We start from the raw sequence: 16,508 nt of genomic DNA on the forward strand, positions 1-16,508 counted from the left end.
AATAGACAAACATTGGTCGTTCCACTCTCTCCCCGTTCGCCATCCTCCTATTGTAGTGGGCCAACGAAAACTTTCGCTTATCCTCGTCTCTTGGGAAATACCCATCCTAATCCTGATGTGGCCCAGCCTGCACTAACATATGCCGTAAAGATCCATTCATATATTTTGGCGACTCACAGGGGATCTTGTGTTTTTTGTCTGGGAGTCGGATTTAGCAGCAGCACCACAACTGTCATCGGGGACGGGGAGCGACGAATCTGAGTCTGGGTCCAAGATAGGGTTTTCCCCGGCATTGTTTGGAGGTGTGGCAAGGCCTGGTGCGACCACCTGTTCGTGTCAAGACAGAGAACTGTCATCGGTGGAAGTGCATGGCTCGGGACTCCTCCGGTTTGCCCATTTTGCTGCTAGAATCAGCGAACCGGGGCTCGTCGTTTTCGGCGAATGAATGGCCTGTCCTCGTAGGCTTGTCATTCTCCACACCGGCTGATGGACATTGCTGCATGCTGACACATTGCACCAGCAAATTTATTTGGTTTAGGAATTGTGCCTCTTTTCTCACAGTTTTTGTCAGTCTTAGACGTGGTAGCAAATTGTTTCAACTCTCTATAGATTGTTTTGCTAAATTATATCCACTGTTCGCTAGCTACTAACAGGGTAGGCTACTGCCTTAATCACTAATCGTTTTCGTCACACACAAATGTAAAAAAAAAAAAAAAAAATTATTGCCAGATTCATTTGTATACATTTTCCATAAACACATCACCAGCAAGGATAGTGGGATTTGGGAGAAGCAGGAATGGGGTGGGGGCGGGAACAGCAGCAACGCTATGAGCTGGTGGCTGGGGTGCCGCGGGCGGTGTAGTAGCCGATCAGGGGCGCCGGAGGGCGGCAGCCAATTGTCAAAATGCCTCCCCAAAAATCAAGTGCCGGGCCTAATCTTGCCTAAAAGGAGGGCAGACCCTCATCATTGCACCGGAGAGTACATATTCAGTTATAATATACAGTCCTACAAGGCCCATTGATGAACATGACTAAATCTTTGTCTTCTAATTATTTATTCACAACATTGGTTTATATGACAATAGATTTGACAATGGAAAATGTTGCAGTGATTCTATGATACACAACTGAAATAACCATTAATACAATGTTTTAGACAAAGGGTTCCGCTATGGTTACAAGCCTTTTTGGGGCTATATAGAACCCTTATGGTTATTTATAGAAACTTCATGGAGAATGATAGTTTCTTTATAGAACCAATCTCAAAAGGTTATTTTATTCTGGTTTAATAGCAAGGTTATATTTTTTTAATTCCATAGGTTTTACTATTGTGTCTTAACGGAATCAAGTACGCTAGCGCTGGAACTGCTCAGGGTCCCTGACTGTCAACCATTCAATTCACAAGACACTGACCATAATCATGTAATCGCATAACATCAAGTCCAATGAGCCACCACCCCAACATTTGAATTATCACTGGAACCATCACCCTTCCCAAAGAAGCCTTGAGGAAACCACATTTTTGTGTGTGTAGGGCTGTCGATTAAGGCAGCCCTCCGCACTTCTGATTCAGAGGGGTTGGGTTAAATGCGGAAGACACATTTCAGTTGAGGAACTTAGGTATCCCCCTTTCCCTTTCTTCAGAGGATGAGATTATTTTCAACTAGCTCATATTTGACCTTGATCACTTCATCCAGCCCTTCATTCAGCTGCTGAGCCACTTCGCGTATCTTTCTCCCAAACTTGGACTCCAATCCCTTCTTCAGCGTCGGCCCACCTTTGCCATCCTTCTTCAGGGTAAAATAGATATCCATGCCTAGAGCAAAGCCTTGGAGCATCCCCACTGCCTTACTGCTGGCATCTATGGCACTGGAGCTACCCACTCCTGTCACTATGGCCACCCTGGTTTAGGTTAAGGTTTAAAAACATGCAAATATAAAAAAATAAATAAAGATAATATATTTCCCGACAAGAGTAAATGCAGTATATTAAGATCATACCTGACCACTCTGACGGCCTCTGTGTCAACCTCCTGGAGAGTTGAAAGGTTGTGCTTCCTCAGATGCTCCATGCCCACGTTGATGAACCTCAAGCAGTCTTCAATGTTACCCATCAGGACCAGGTAGTCCTGGAGGATCAGCTCAATCTTCTTCCTGTCCAGTGCACTGCTCACCTAAGAGATATGAAGAATTTACTTCCTGGAATGAAGAGGAGTTGGACAGTGATGTTATGCACAGTACTTCTCAACATTCTTTTAAGTAGCTAAGTTCCGAATGGAACACTTAGTGAATTCATCTGAGTGAGTTTCATGGGAAACTAACTTGGCTCCCAGGCCAAGTGAAATTCCTGGTGGCTGTCCAATCAAGCATGAACCATATTAATATATTAAGTGTGCTATCATCCTTAAAATGCTCTATAAATAAAGTTTGATTGTGTTTGGATTCTAACAGCTCACTTTGTTAGCAATAGCTGCAGAGGCCCCTGTGACCCCTCCAGCTGCAGCTACACCGACTCCGAGCACTGTCAAGGCCAGTGATGCCCCTAGGGTGACGGGGGCGAAGATCACCCCTGCTACAGCCGCCACCCCTCCAACCGCCCCCGTGGCGCCCCCGGTGATGCCAGCGATCTTGGTTCCCTTGGAAACCTTGGATAGAATTAAATTATTGAATTGAATGGAATTAAACCTAATGTAATTGTAGAATTGTATTTAAATCATCTGCTTGGGGGTAATTGATGTTAGTTACAGGCTTACATTAAAAATCAAAGGCATTACAAGCGTGTACAGTAGTAGTCTATAGTACTCCTACCTTGTCTAAGTTGTCTGCGATGCTGAAGAGGTCAATTATGTGGTTCTTTAGGGTCTTCCCATGCTTAGTCAGGAGGAGGTTGTACAACTGCAATGCATTCTGGAACCGCTGTGCTTTCTTTTTGAACAGTCTAGATATAGAAGGTCATCAGTATGGAGGGTGGTTAGTGACAATATTCAAATGTACACAAAAGTTTGTTAGCTGGGTCTAAACTAAATAACTTACTTTGCTTCTCCCTTCTTGGCCAGTTTAGGGTCATTAGACAGATCTTTCCATGCTAAAAGGCAACAGAGGAAAATATTCAAGTCACACCTAAACTATGCTGGAAATTACAAAGTACATTTTGAAGCTGTGATGCTCACGTTCACTTTTAACCTTCTCCCACCATTCCATCAGACGATCTGCATCCTGATGGAAGAATCAAATGAAAGGGTGAAATGTGAATTTGACAAATGGTTGTGGTCAAATTGTCATTAGTGATGATTCTTTGGAGGTTCTGTATGTAAATAATATAATACACAATGTATTGATGCCTGACAGCTTAGTTGAGCTGTTCATGGTTATACATAGGCCCAAGAGCCGCTAGTGGTTTCATTCCTGTCTTTTGACCACTTAGGGCTGTTTAGGCTAGGTTTTATGGTGTATGGTGAATTTGCCAGTAAATTCTGATCGTGGATCAGTTTAGCATATTTTCCCCCTAATTGTTAAAGTTAGGACTGGGGAAGTGGAAGCTGATCCTAGATCTATACCCAGGGGAATCATCACAGAGCAAGTTCAAGGTCATACTTGGAATACCTTGATGTTATCTTCTTGATCCTCTTCACTAATGCTGCTTTTTGAGAGTGTTTTGATTCTGCCTTTCAGAGGGAGTGACTGCTTTAACGGTAATGGAGGAGGTGGCCTTACACAGTGAACATAGGTTGCACATATCTGTTGGTGAACTGCTACCTAAAACAATAGAAATACAATAAACTTTTTCAGGACACTTTGTTTGGCCTGTAATAAAGTATGACACGTCGGGCCGGTTTCCCAGATTAAGATCAAGCCTAGTCCTGGATTAAAAACGCTTTCAAAAGAGAATCTCCATTGAGAATGGTCCCATGTGGCTCAGTTGGTAGAGCATGGTGCTTGCAACGCCAGCGTTGTGGGTTTGATTCCAATGAAGAAGAAAAAAAGAAAAAATGTATGCACTCACTACTTTAAATTGCTCTGGACAAGCGTGTACACTAAATATTTAAAAAGCATTTTATTTTTTTTGGACTAGGCTTAATCTGGGTCTGGGAAATCAGGCTGGTCTCAGACTAGACATAACATAGTAAATGAAAATCAGGGGCACTCAAATGTATATGATATGTAACGTTTGGTATAGTTACATAAGACAGAAGGTTACTTAAGGCAAAACGTAAAGGAGGATGGATGGGTTGGTATATAAAGAGAATGTTGAGCAACCCAAAAGTTGTATGTTCAAATCGCCTCATGGACAACTTTGCAACTACTTGCTACTTTGCAACTAGTTAGCATGTTAGCTAACCTTTACCACTAGCCTTGCAAACAGACACCTAGCTAACATTAGCCACCACAAATTGGAATCTGTAACATATGTATTGCAAATTTGTAACATATTGTAATTCATAACATATCATACAAAGTGAATGATGGCCATCCACAAATAAATACATATCATACGAATTTGACTGTCCCCGATTTTTGTTTACTGTTACATCCACCCCCGAGTCCAGGTTGGGGAAACCGGCCCTTGAAGTATAACATGAAAAACAGTATTTGTAGCTGGCTGACTGTGATTCCTTTAGTCGTCATACCGTACGAGTTTCCTGCGTAACAAAAACCTCTTCATAGATATAGTCACTGGATTGTTTTCTGTCAACGACGGCAGGCAACCCAAACTGGAAGAACAATGTACAGCTCGGAAAACCAAGTATTAGTGTTAAGATTAAATACTGTATTCTCCATATAGCTCATTCTAATATTTCTACTACTGTACATTGTAGTTACACCGTTTATACACACACCATATTTATTATATACTGGATTCTTGAGATAGATATGACAGTGAGCTACTGCTGTACTCTGTCATTCTTAGTATACAGTACAATGTGTAAATTATCCCGGTATACATACATATAGATTGCATTTGGATTACTGTTAGTGTTATTTGGGTTGTTAATTGGATTCGTTGAGACAATCCTTATTTGTTTAGTTGTTTGGCATTATACTCCATTGTTAGGAGCTAGTAACATAAGCATTTTGCTGCACACGCTATAACATCTTCTAAACTGTGTACGCGACCAATACACGATTATTTGATTTAAGCTTAGTGTTAAACATCTGTTTTCTCTGTCTGTCTCACCGTACGAGTTTCCCGCGTAACCAAAACCTTTTCATAGAGAGGGGGATTGGAGTCCTCTCTGTCAATGACGGCAGGCGGGCCAAGAGGATGACGCACCACCAGCTGCTTGTTCTGGTCCTCTTTAGCTTCAAACTGAAAAATAACATTCAAGTCATATTCAGAGACAGTGCACTTTGACGTAAATCCTAACTTCCGCTCAAGACGAATTTCCACTTAGTTGTACGTTAAGTCAGTGGGAGACAGAAAATGTGACATACAGTGAGAGTGAATCCTAACTTTCACTTATAGGAGAGCAAATGAAAGAAGTGTTGCTGCACCAGATGAGATACCTTCTTAATGAATTCAGACACACTCCCCCCATCCTGAGGTTCACAACCACCTTCTTGTGGAGGATCACGTCCCACCGACCACTTATTCTGGGTCACAGGGGGCGGTTTCTGTGCTGTGCCTGGCTTCTAAGAAGACAGTTACAAAAAAATGTTTCACACCATAGTTATATACACACAATGTACAAAACATTAAGAACATCTTCCTAATACCGAGTTGTACCCCCCTCCCCTTTTTGCCCTCAGAACAGCCTCAATTCATCTAGACTCCAATGCTTCCCACAGTTGTGTCAAGTTGGCTGGATGTCCTTGGGTGGTGGACCATTCTTGATACACACGGGAAACTGTTGATCTTGAAAAACCCAGCAGCGTTGTAGTTCTTGACAGAAACCGGTGCGCCTGGCACCTGCTACCATACCCCTTTCAACAGCACTTAACTTTTGTCAAGCCCATTCACCCTCTGAATGGCACACATACACAATCCATGTCTCAAGACATTTAAAACAATCTTATTTAACCTGTCCCCCCACCTTGCTACACTGTTTGAAGTGGATTTAACAAGTGACATCAATAAGGAATCATAGCTTTATCCTGGATAGTCAATGTAGTGGAAAGGACAAATGTTCATAATGTTTTGTACATTCAGTGGTTTCAGAAAGTATTCATGCTCCTAGCCATTCAAGTCTTGCCATAGATTTAAACCAATTTAATAAAAAATGGTCAAAACTAGTAGGCCACTCAGGAACATTCAAAGTCGTCTTGGTAAGCAACTCCAGTGTATATTTGGCCTCGTGTTAGGTTATTGTCCTGCTCAAAAGGTGAATTTGTCTCTCAGTGTCTGTTGAAAAGCAGACTGAACCAGGTTTTCCTCTAAGATTTTGCCTGTTATTAGCTCTATTCCATTCATTTTTATTTTAAGAAATCCCTAGTCCTTGCCGATGACATGCATACCCATAAATGATGCAGCCACCATGCTTGAAAATATAAAGAGTGGCACTCAGTGATGTGTTGTTGGATTTGCCCCAAACATAATGCTTTGTATTCAGGACCGATGTTCCTTCTAAGCTGCATGCCTGCATATCAAATGTATATGATATGTAACGTTTGGTATAGTTACATAAAACAGAAGGTTACTTAAGGCAAAAAGTAAAGGAGGATGGATGGGTTGGTATATAAAGAGAATGTTGAGCAACCCAAGAGTTGTATGTTCAAATCGCCTCATGGACAACTTTGCAACTACTTGCTACTTTGCAACTAGTTAGCATGTTAGCTAACCTTTACCACTAGCCTAGCAAACAGACACCTAGCTAACGTTAGCCACCACAAATTGGAATCTGTAACATATGTATTGCAAATTTGTAACATATTGTAATTCATAACATATCATACAAAGTGAATGATGGCCATCCACAAATAAATACATATCATACTAATTTGAGTGTCCCCGATTTTTGTTTACTGTTACATCCACCCCCGAGTCCAGGTTGGGGACGCCGGCCCTTGAAGTATAACGTGAAAAACAGTATTTGTAGCTGGCTGACTGTGATTCCTTTAGTCGTCATACCGTACGAGTTTCCTGCGTAACAAAAACCTCTTCATAGATATAGTCACTGGATTGTTTTCTGTCAACGACGGCAGGCAACCCAAACTGGAAGAACAATGTACAGCTCGGAAAACCAAGTATTAGTGTTAAGATTAAATACTGTATTCTCCATATAGCTCATTCTAATATTTCTACTACTGTACATTGTAGTTACACCGTTTATACACACACCATATTTATTATATACTGGATTCTTGAGATAGATATGACAGTGAGCTACTGCTGTACTCTGTCATTCTTAGTATACAGTACAATGTGTAAATTATCCCGGTATACATACATATAGATTGCATTTGGATTACTGTTAGTGTTATTTGGGTTGTTAATTGGATTCGTTGAGACAATCCTTATTTGTTTACTTGTTTGGCATTATACTCCATTGTTAGGAGCTAGTAACATAAGCATTTTGCTGCACACGCTATAACGTCTTCTAAACTGTGTACGCGACCAATACACGATTATTTGATTTAAGCTTAGTGTTAAACATCTGTTTTCTCTGTCTGTCTCACCGTACGAGTTTCCCGCGTAACCAAAACCTTTTCATAGAGAGGGGGATTGGAGTCCTCTCTGTCAATGACGGCAGGCGGGCCAAGAGGATGACGCACCACCAGCTGCTTGTTCTGGTCCTCTTTAGCTTCAAACTGAAAAATAACATTCAAGTCATATTCAGAGACAGTACACTTTGACGTAAATCCTAACTTCCGCTCAAGACGAATTTCCACTTAGTTGTACGTTAAGTCAGTGGGAGACAGAAAATGTGACATACAAATGAAAGAAGTGTGTTGCTGCACCAGATGAGATACCTTCTTAATGAATTCAGACACACTCGCCCCATCCTGAGGGTCACAACCACCTTCTTGTGGAGGATCACGTCCCACCGACCACTTATTCTGTGTCACAGGGGGCGGTTTCTGTGCTGTGCCTGGCTTCTAAGAAGTCAGTTACAAAAAAAAATAGTTTCACACCATAGTTATATACACACAATGTACAAAACATTAAGAACATCTTCCTAATACCGAGTTGTACCCCCCTCCCCTTTTTGCCGTCAGAACAGCCTCAATTCATCTAGACTCCAATGCTTCCCACAGTTGTGTCAAGTTAGCTGGATGTCCTTGGGTTTTGCCTGTTATTAGCTCTATTCCATTCATTTTTATTTTAAGAAATCCCTAGTCCTTGCCGATGACATGCATACCCATAAATGATGCAGCCACCATGCATGAAAATATAAAGAGTGGCACTCAGTGATGTGTTGTTGGATTTGCCCCAAACATAATGCTTTGTATTCAGGACCGATGTTCCTTCTAAGCTGCATGCCTGCGCTAGCGCACAGCTCCCCCGGGACTGCAGCACAGCAGAAATATCAGTGCACGCAGAGAAGCATGATTGAACATCACTCAATTTTATAGCGTTTCCCCCGTTAGTGTTACCTATCAACATTTCCCTTTACTGTGGGAATTCTGATCAAAATCAACACAATATTAGCCATTTTCAATTTAACATACCGAAACAAAAAACGAACTATGCAAGAGATTGTTGTAGGCCGAACGCGTCGGAGTAGAATTCTATAGCATTGACAGGCACGACCCATACTCTACACAGACCCGTGCGCCATAACCAAATCAGTGGTGCAGTAGATTTATATGCAAACAGACCATTGCCATATATGGATATGTGCCATTCACTTTGAACTGGACTGTGTTCACAGCATGAGGGGTTGTGAGTAGATGTGCTTGACGTCAAAGCGAGAGCTACATATAGCGAAGATGCATTTTATTTTGTAAACTGGTTTCTTGCATCAAACACCACAACATTTTCAGTCACCTCCTTGCCTGAAGGACAAGTGGATTAACAGGTTAATGTCAAGCCCTGCATGTTTTGTTTTTTTCCAAAAGTCTCATGGAATGTAGGCCTACATTGAACACCACACATTAGCTGCTACCGTAGGCTGAATGATAGAACAGCTATTTCCATGTTAATAAAGTATTATGGGATACATTTTTGCCATTGTTTTTGAGGGGGTGGAGGGGGTATGGGTGGGTGTTAAGATTCATACTGTATGAAAGCAAATTGAAGAGAAGAATGCATGTTGCTGCATCAGATGAGATGCCTTAATGAATTCAGACACTCCATCCTGAGGGTCACAACCACCTTCTTGTGGAGGACTCTTTCAGCGATCACTGGCAGCATCTGGGCTGGGCCTGGCTTCTAAGAAGTCACATTTACAATAACACAGTTTCACACCATAGTTATACTGTACATCATAGTGTACCACTGCAGTTCAAATATAAATTAATTTCAATCAATGTATATTTCAAACCATAGGTCTCTCACAGAAGAGTGAGGTGGAGAGCCATGGTGGATGTCCTATGCTCCCCAGGGGGCCAAGAGGATAAAGTCAGGTAAGTCATGTCATGGTTAAAACTGCAGTTCAAATAGTAAGGAATGCAAGTCAATAGCCATGTCAAAAGTAGTGCACTATATAGGGAATAGGGTCCCAAATGGCACCCTATTCCCTACATAGTGCACTTCTTTTGACCAGGGCTCATGTTGTCAAAGATTGACAGTCTTACTCTGCCTTCACCAACCCCTGGGCCAGATGGGTCTGAGGGAGAGGGACCATAGTTCCATCTCCTCTGGGGCTCACTTTCCTCAGGCTTGCCCATATAGATGTTCCTGTGGTGGGGTACCAGAGGTGGAGGCTGTGGGTGGAGGAGGGGGGGGGGGTTAAGAAAGTATGGGTGGGTGTGAAATAGAAGCTGAGGCGTCTGATTGGACAGTGAGGAGACAGACAGGACGAATTGGCTAATAAACCTTGTACAGAAAACAACAAAACGTTGACATAAATAATTTAATAAATCAAAAGATACTCCGTATACTAGTCAGGCAACAACTTGGCCTTTAAGAAAACTCAGGTATGACTGTACTCTACCCAACCTGTTACCTGCCCAGCCTGCTCTCCCGCCAACAAAGACCAACTGAGCACCTAAGTACTCTTTCCAGGAACTCCCACTAGGAATGTTCCATCATGATAGCCCCAAAACACATGTCTATCACAAATTATGCATTTATCTTAAGTAAAATGTTACCCATTTAATAGTTAAATCTGCCTAAATATGATTTATGTTTTATTTTGCAGTGGAGAAGGAACCCTGGATGTAATTGCCTTGTCTATCCAGTTGGACGAGACATATTTCAGCTGTTGACACAGAGACTTGCCATTCCATCCCTTTCACTTTCAGTCTGACTTTTTGCATTTAGATTGTGTGAAAAACAAAACACATTTATTGTGACACAAAAGATAGCTACAAACATCTTTCAAACACTGTTGCTGCACAATGTTAGTTTCGACTTAAAGTTATAAGCTTATCAATTGCACTTCAGTCAAAACTCCACAGGTACCGTAAATTCCGGACTATAAGACGCAACTTTTTTCCCAGGCTTTGAACCTCGCGGCTTAAACAATGACGCAGCTAATATATGGATTTTTCCTGCTTTCAATTATTTTTTTCCAAAAAAACACATTCTGTGATGTGCTCAGTTTTTTGCCGGCATGAAGCTTTCATTAGACCAATGAAATTGCCGAACGGGTTACGGTCAAACAACTTTTTTGTTTACTGTTTAGATTAAATCCAGCGCTCTCAAACTTCCCATCATTCTGATTACGGTAGTCATTTTGTCACCCTCATCATGGCAAAGACACGGAGAAATGCATATGATGCAGCTTTCAAGTTGAAGGCGATTGATCTGGCTGTTGGAAAAGGAAATAGAGCTGCTGCACGGGAGCTTGGTCTTAATGAGTCGATGATAAGACGTTGGAAACAGCAGCGTGAGGAATTGACTCAGTGCAAAAAGACAACTAAAGCTTACTGCTAATTTTTTATTTTTTGTTACAAGCCGTGTTTCGTTAAAGCCTATTTATTTTTGTTACAAGCCGTGTTTCGTTAAAGCCTATTTATTTTTGTTACAAGCCGTGTTTCGTTAAAGCCTGTGTAAAGTTAATTTGTTTCAATGTACCGGTAGGCACCTGCAGCTTATACACATGTGCGGCTTATTTATGTTCAAAAAAATAATAATAATGTAATTCAGTGGGTGCGGCTTATATTCAGGTGCGCTTAATTACGGTAAATGAAAGTCCGGAAATTACAGTAAATGAAAAAGTCCCTTACCTTTGCCATCTCAGATATACCAGTATTCTCCTGTCTGAACTCCTGGATATTTGTCTTGTCATAAAGCACGGTTTACCTCATACACTTCCTCTCCTTTCTCCACTCACAATAGGAGAGAGATTCCCTTGTGTGCATCAATCTACTATTCGGAGGGCAGTGCCTAGAAAAGCAGGTTTTTCTGCAGCAACTTGATAACACCATGCCCACTGCACCGGGGACTACAGAGTCAGTTGTTATGCAGTGTTTCCCAAACCCTGGTCCTGGAGTACCCCCAATAGTACACATTTTTCTTGTAACCCTGGACACGCACACCTGTTTCAACTTGCCAACTAATCATCAAACCCTCAATGAGTTGAATGAGGCGCATTTGTCCAGGGCTACAATAAACATGTGTAATATTGGGGGTACTGGAGGACCAGGGTTGGGAAACACTGCCATATAACAACGGACTCTATCCCCCGGTGCAGTTATATGGTAAACTTTTACAAAGCCCATTGAGAGATTCAGTGAAATTAACATGACTAAATCTATTTTCTTTTAAGGATTTGGTTCACAACAATAGATTTGACGATGAAACGTGGTAGCCATTCTGATGCACAACTGAACCCAGGCAGACTTAATGTACCCAGTTGTCTCACTAATGCAGGGTTATCCAGACTAGGGGTGGGGGGTATTCGCCTGATTTGAAAATTTGGTTGCAAGAGAAAATGTGTGCTTGGTTCATAGAACCGGGGTTACATTAGTAAACTCCAGTTGCCGCTAGTTGAGGTTGTAATAAACAGAGCGCTTTCTGTTTTCTTCCTGTGAAGAGACAATGTACTTTTACATCGAAAATATGCCACTTGGGGCCAATTTCCTAGAATTGAATTACTCCTAGTTCTGGACTCAATCTCAGCAGAAAATCTCCATTGAGAATGCTTTTTAGTCCTGGAATAGTCTTAATCTGTGTCTGGAAAACAAATCCTTTAAGAATGAAGTGAAAATCTTAAAGACAGTATTTAGAGCTGACTGACTGATGCTTTCATTTTGTCTCACCGTACACATTTCCTGTTATCTAAACTGGACTCCTCTCTGTCAACAATAGCAGGTGGCCTGAGAAAAGTAAAAAAGTTACTCAAGTCATTTCAGAGACCATGCACTCTGGGGAGAAATGTAACTTCCACTGAAAAAGAATGTTCACTTAGCCATGCATTGATGTCAATGGGAGAAAAAGTGAAACTACAGTTCAAACAAAAAGGAATTTAAGACAATGTACACTGAGTATACAAAACAGTATGAACACCTGCTCTTTCCATACATAGCTTTCACCTGGTCAGTCTACAACCCCTTATTGATGTCACATGTTAAATTCACTTCAAATCAGTGTAGATGAAGGGGAGGAGTCAAGTTAATTAAGGAATTTTAAGCCTTGAGACATGGATTGTGTATGTGTGCCATTCAGAGGGTGAATGTGTAAGACAAAATATTTAAGTGTCTTTGAACAGGGTTTGGTAGTAGGTGCCTGGCGTACCAGTTTGTGTCAAGATTTTTAACGGTGCTGGGTTTTTCCACACTCAACAGTTTCCTGTGTGTATCAATAATGCTCCGCCACCCAAAGGACATCCAGACAACTATGGGAACCATTGGAGTCAACATGGGACAGGATCCCTATGGAATGCTTTTGACACCTTGTAGAGTCCATAGCCTGACAAACTGAAGCTGTTGAGGGCAGAAGGGGTGGGTTGATTTGAATCTCTTGATTTATGGACAGTGTCTTACCCTGCCTTCACCAACCCCTGGGTCAAGTGTATCGGAGATACTGAGGGCGAACCAATTCTCCATCTCATCAGGGGGTCACTCTCTTCAGGGTTTCCCAGAAAGCTTTTCCTTGGGTGGGGCATGTGGTGGATGAATCAGAATTAGTTGGGTAACATAGATAATTAAGATGTTTTATTTGCATAATATGCTTATGTGAGATACTTGTCATTAGAATGTATCCTTTGGACTCTGGTGTCTTTTAGTTGCAATTTTCCCTTAGCTGGGGCTCAGTCACTTGGGGCCCAGGGAGGGGAGAGGTCAGACTTCTTTGACATATCTCTGTTGCTATGCAGAATATCAGACAGGGAGGACAAAATGGAACATTGTCTTCATATGTGGATGTATCTGTTAAACCATGTGAAGGGATGGCGTGATTAATGGGGAACCAATTATTTGTCTCCACAATGTCTGTGCGCAAGTCACTCCCCTCAGTGAGCTTGTCCAGGAGTGGAGTCAAGAGGGGGTTTACTTGAGATGGGAGTATCTAGAGTTGTCAATTGATTTATGCCATTGGATGAGCTAATGGTTCTGTTCTATACCGTACCAGGGAGAGACGGTTCCAGTTTGGGGTAAGAGGGCCAGATACTGGTCTATACAATGAAAACTGTTGACACAGCAGTTGCTGTGTGCTATGTTTTATAGATATCTTTCATACAAAACTTAACCTTTGAACTGTTCCTAAGATCTGTTGTTCGTCATGTACGTTGAGAGGGGTGGATCTTGGGTATAAAATATCTCTGTACTTTTGTGTAATCACTCTTCAATGGTTGATTAGAGATAGAGCATCATTGAAGGTCAAGTGCTTTTGCAAAAGCATCTTAATTATTAAAGATGTAGTTTTAAGTATAACTCTGACTTGTGTGTGAAGTTTGTAACTCTCCTCATTTGGTAATGCAGAAATTAGCCACCACAGGCACCAGAGGTGAAGACTGTTGGGGGGAGTCGGACTGGGTTTCTGAACATTTCTACATAATGTGGATGCTACCATGATTACAGAATCTTGAATGAAGTGCGAATAATGATAAGAAATACTCTCCCCCCAAAATGCTAACCTCCCCTATTATTGGTGAGAGGTTAGCATGTCTTGGGGGTATGATATTTGTGCCTCAACTTTCTTACTCATTATACAGGATTATCCGTAATTATACTAGCATCAACATTATGTAGAAGTGTTCAGAAACATTCTATTCACAAAATTGACTCAAATGACAATACATTATTTACCATAATTTATATTGGGCACAACCAAAACAAATAGCAAATGCATCCAACAAGTTTGTAGAGTCACAAGCTTGATGTAGTCATTGCGTTCTATGAATATGGGGCCAAATCAATGACGAATATAAACCCTGGATTGCTGATGCTATCTCCATCTAGGCTATTGGCCATTGAAAGGCTTTGAAGCAACAGGTCAGCCATAATTGGCACTCCCTGTAGGCGCAGTCTTCCATAGGAATGAATGGAATTCTACAGTATTTCAATTAAATATGCCATGGACAAAATGAAATGTATTTAAGGGTCTTATTCTGGTGACCGATGCTTGATAAAAGTATTCTCGCTCTTACCCATAATAATCTCATCATGTAGCCTAGATTAGTTTACCCGCTGTTGGCTAGTGATGGGTCGTTCTCGAACGGACGGTTCTTTTTGAGACGATTGTTTTGGTGAACGTCGGTGGCCGAATCGAATTGGTGAAAGAGTCGTTCATAAAATACCAGATGCACTCCTGATTTGTGTTATCAGAAAAAATAAAACGTAAACGTTACAATAAATGTAATCGACCTACCTGAGTTTCAACAAATGCCCGAACTCAATTGTTTGTCCATGCAAGTAATGTTTTATTGTGTGATATAATTCAGTCAATATCTGATTGATTTTAAAAGTTCAGTATCTTTATCCATCGCAAACAGCTTCGATAACCGTTACCATTTTAATCTAAATATATTGGTAATTAGACAACTTCTAAATATTATGCAGCAAAAACAGCGACATCGGATTTTAGTAACCTTATGGGTCTGTTCGAACACAAGTCATGACGGATTTGACGAATATCTACTTGTTTGATCAGCTTTTTTGAACGGCCGCTAACGAAGGCGTCCTATGTCCCACGGTCTGCATTCCATCTACTGCATGTATGGTACATTTCCAAATTTCCAAGTATTCTCATTCAGTCAACACATTAAATGTTAAATCAAACCAGACTCGGAGTCGTACTATTCCACAGATAAGACAAGGCCCTTACCATTTCAGATGTCAGTGAGGAGACTGGTTCATTTATGTGCTGCACCTGCGATCTACTTATTCTGGGGGCAGAGCCTATAAAGGAAGGTCTTTCTCCATCATCACCTTGATTGATCACCCACTTGATAAGGTCATGTCTAGACTGGATACAGCTTTTGTCAAATTTGACATCAAAAGTTGATCGTTTATAGCTAATCCCTTTCCTGACCTTAACTTAATTCTCCTAACCAGAGATAGATAGTGGACTCATATTTATATCTGTTCCATTATATATGTGACAGCATGGGCAGCGCCATTGAGGCTACAACCCATAGGAATCTCCACCCAGTTGACTAAAAGGGTGGAATCCCTCCATGGCACTGCCCCTGCTAAAACTGCCTTTTGGCTGCTAGAGACCTCTATCATTCTCTATGGCCCACCTCTTAGTACATGTCTCTAGGTGGGAGTGTGATGACTTTAAAACTCACTGCTACAATGTTTGACCTCCCTGTGCTTGCACCATATTTAATCACTCTAATTATGATGTTAGCCTACTTCCTTCCAGAACCCTGTAGGCTATTAAGGATGCGTTTACACAGGCAGGACAATTCAGATAAATATTTTTCCACTAATTGGTCTTTTGACCAATCACATCAGATCTTTTTACATCGGATCGTTTTTCAGAGATGATAGGTCAAAAGACCAACTAGTGAGAAAAAAAACAGCCATTGAATCTGATCTTTTGACTTCCGATTTATACCACGTCCATATGTGGATCTCAATCCTGGTACTAAAAAACGGAAATGAGTTACCTCTGCTTCGTTCAGCCATTCCTATTGGGAAAATTCATGGTAAAAGAATAGGGTTTTGGGATAAATGCCAAAAAATAAGGTCTGAGGTTAACACAGGCTTAGGATATCTTATAGGTTTTGTTCTATGAGATAATATCCGTCAGTTAACATGACCTTTATGAATTATGAAGCCAATTATGTGCTTTATATGATTACATAAATGCTTCAAAATTCACAAAAAGTGACGTTAGCTGATAAAGATACTCATAGAACAAAACGTATAAGATCTCCTAAGCCTGTATTTACCACAGACCTTATTTTCGGTGTTTATCCAAAAACTCCATTCATGTTCCCATACACCCCTTTACAATACACTGACGTCACGCGACTCTTGGCTGTAGTAAGAAAGCCATCGCCACCTGCGCCCATT

The 16,508-nt window shown here is 41.2% G+C and overlaps 1 protein-coding gene across 3 annotated transcripts; it reads right to left on the bottom strand.

Annotated features, from left to right (window-relative positions):
- Nucleotides 1–1,038: 1,038 nt before the first annotated feature.
- On the bottom strand, nt 1,039–11,422 carry LOC106564393 (uncharacterized). 3 transcript variants are annotated; one of them, XM_014130467.2, is made up of 14 exons: nt 11,271–11,422; nt 9,675–9,803; nt 7,908–8,033; nt 7,614–7,745; nt 5,505–5,630; nt 5,176–5,307; nt 4,628–4,711; nt 3,603–3,755; nt 3,170–3,215; nt 3,033–3,084; nt 2,808–2,937; nt 2,456–2,644; nt 2,001–2,173; nt 1,039–1,902 (listed from the first exon to the last, which is right to left on the bottom strand). In XM_014130467.2, exons 1-14 carry the CDS (start codon nt 11,277–11,279, stop codon nt 1,641–1,643), a joined length of 1,743 nt encoding a protein of 580 aa, XP_013985942.1. In that variant the 5' UTR covers nt 11,280–11,422; the 3' UTR covers nt 1,039–1,640. The 3 variants fall into 3 exon arrangements, with proteins under 3 accessions (XP_013985942.1, XP_013985943.1, XP_013985946.1); XM_014130468.2 differs by lacking the exon at nt 4,628–4,711 and having other exon boundaries at nt 11,271–11,407; XM_014130471.2 differs by lacking the exons at nt 4,628–4,711; nt 5,176–5,307; nt 5,505–5,630 and having other exon boundaries at nt 11,271–11,407.
- Between the last annotated feature and the right edge of the window lie 5,086 nt (nt 11,423–16,508).

Source organism: Salmo salar, chromosome ssa12 (assembly GCF_905237065.1).
Source record: "Salmo salar chromosome ssa12, Ssal_v3.1, whole genome shotgun sequence".
Taxonomy (NCBI): Eukaryota; Metazoa; Chordata; class Actinopteri; order Salmoniformes; family Salmonidae; genus Salmo; species Salmo salar.

Coding starts and splice junctions, on each gene's coding strand:
- LOC106564393 (XM_014130467.2), bottom strand. Junction 5,631..7,613: donor TTACGCGGGAAACTCGTACG/GTGAGACAGACA, acceptor CTGTCTTCTTAG/AAGCCAGGCACAGCACAGAA. Junction 5,308..5,504: donor TGTCTGAATTCATTAAGAAG/GTATCTCATCTG, acceptor GTTATTTTTCAG/TTTGAAGCTAAAGAGGACCA.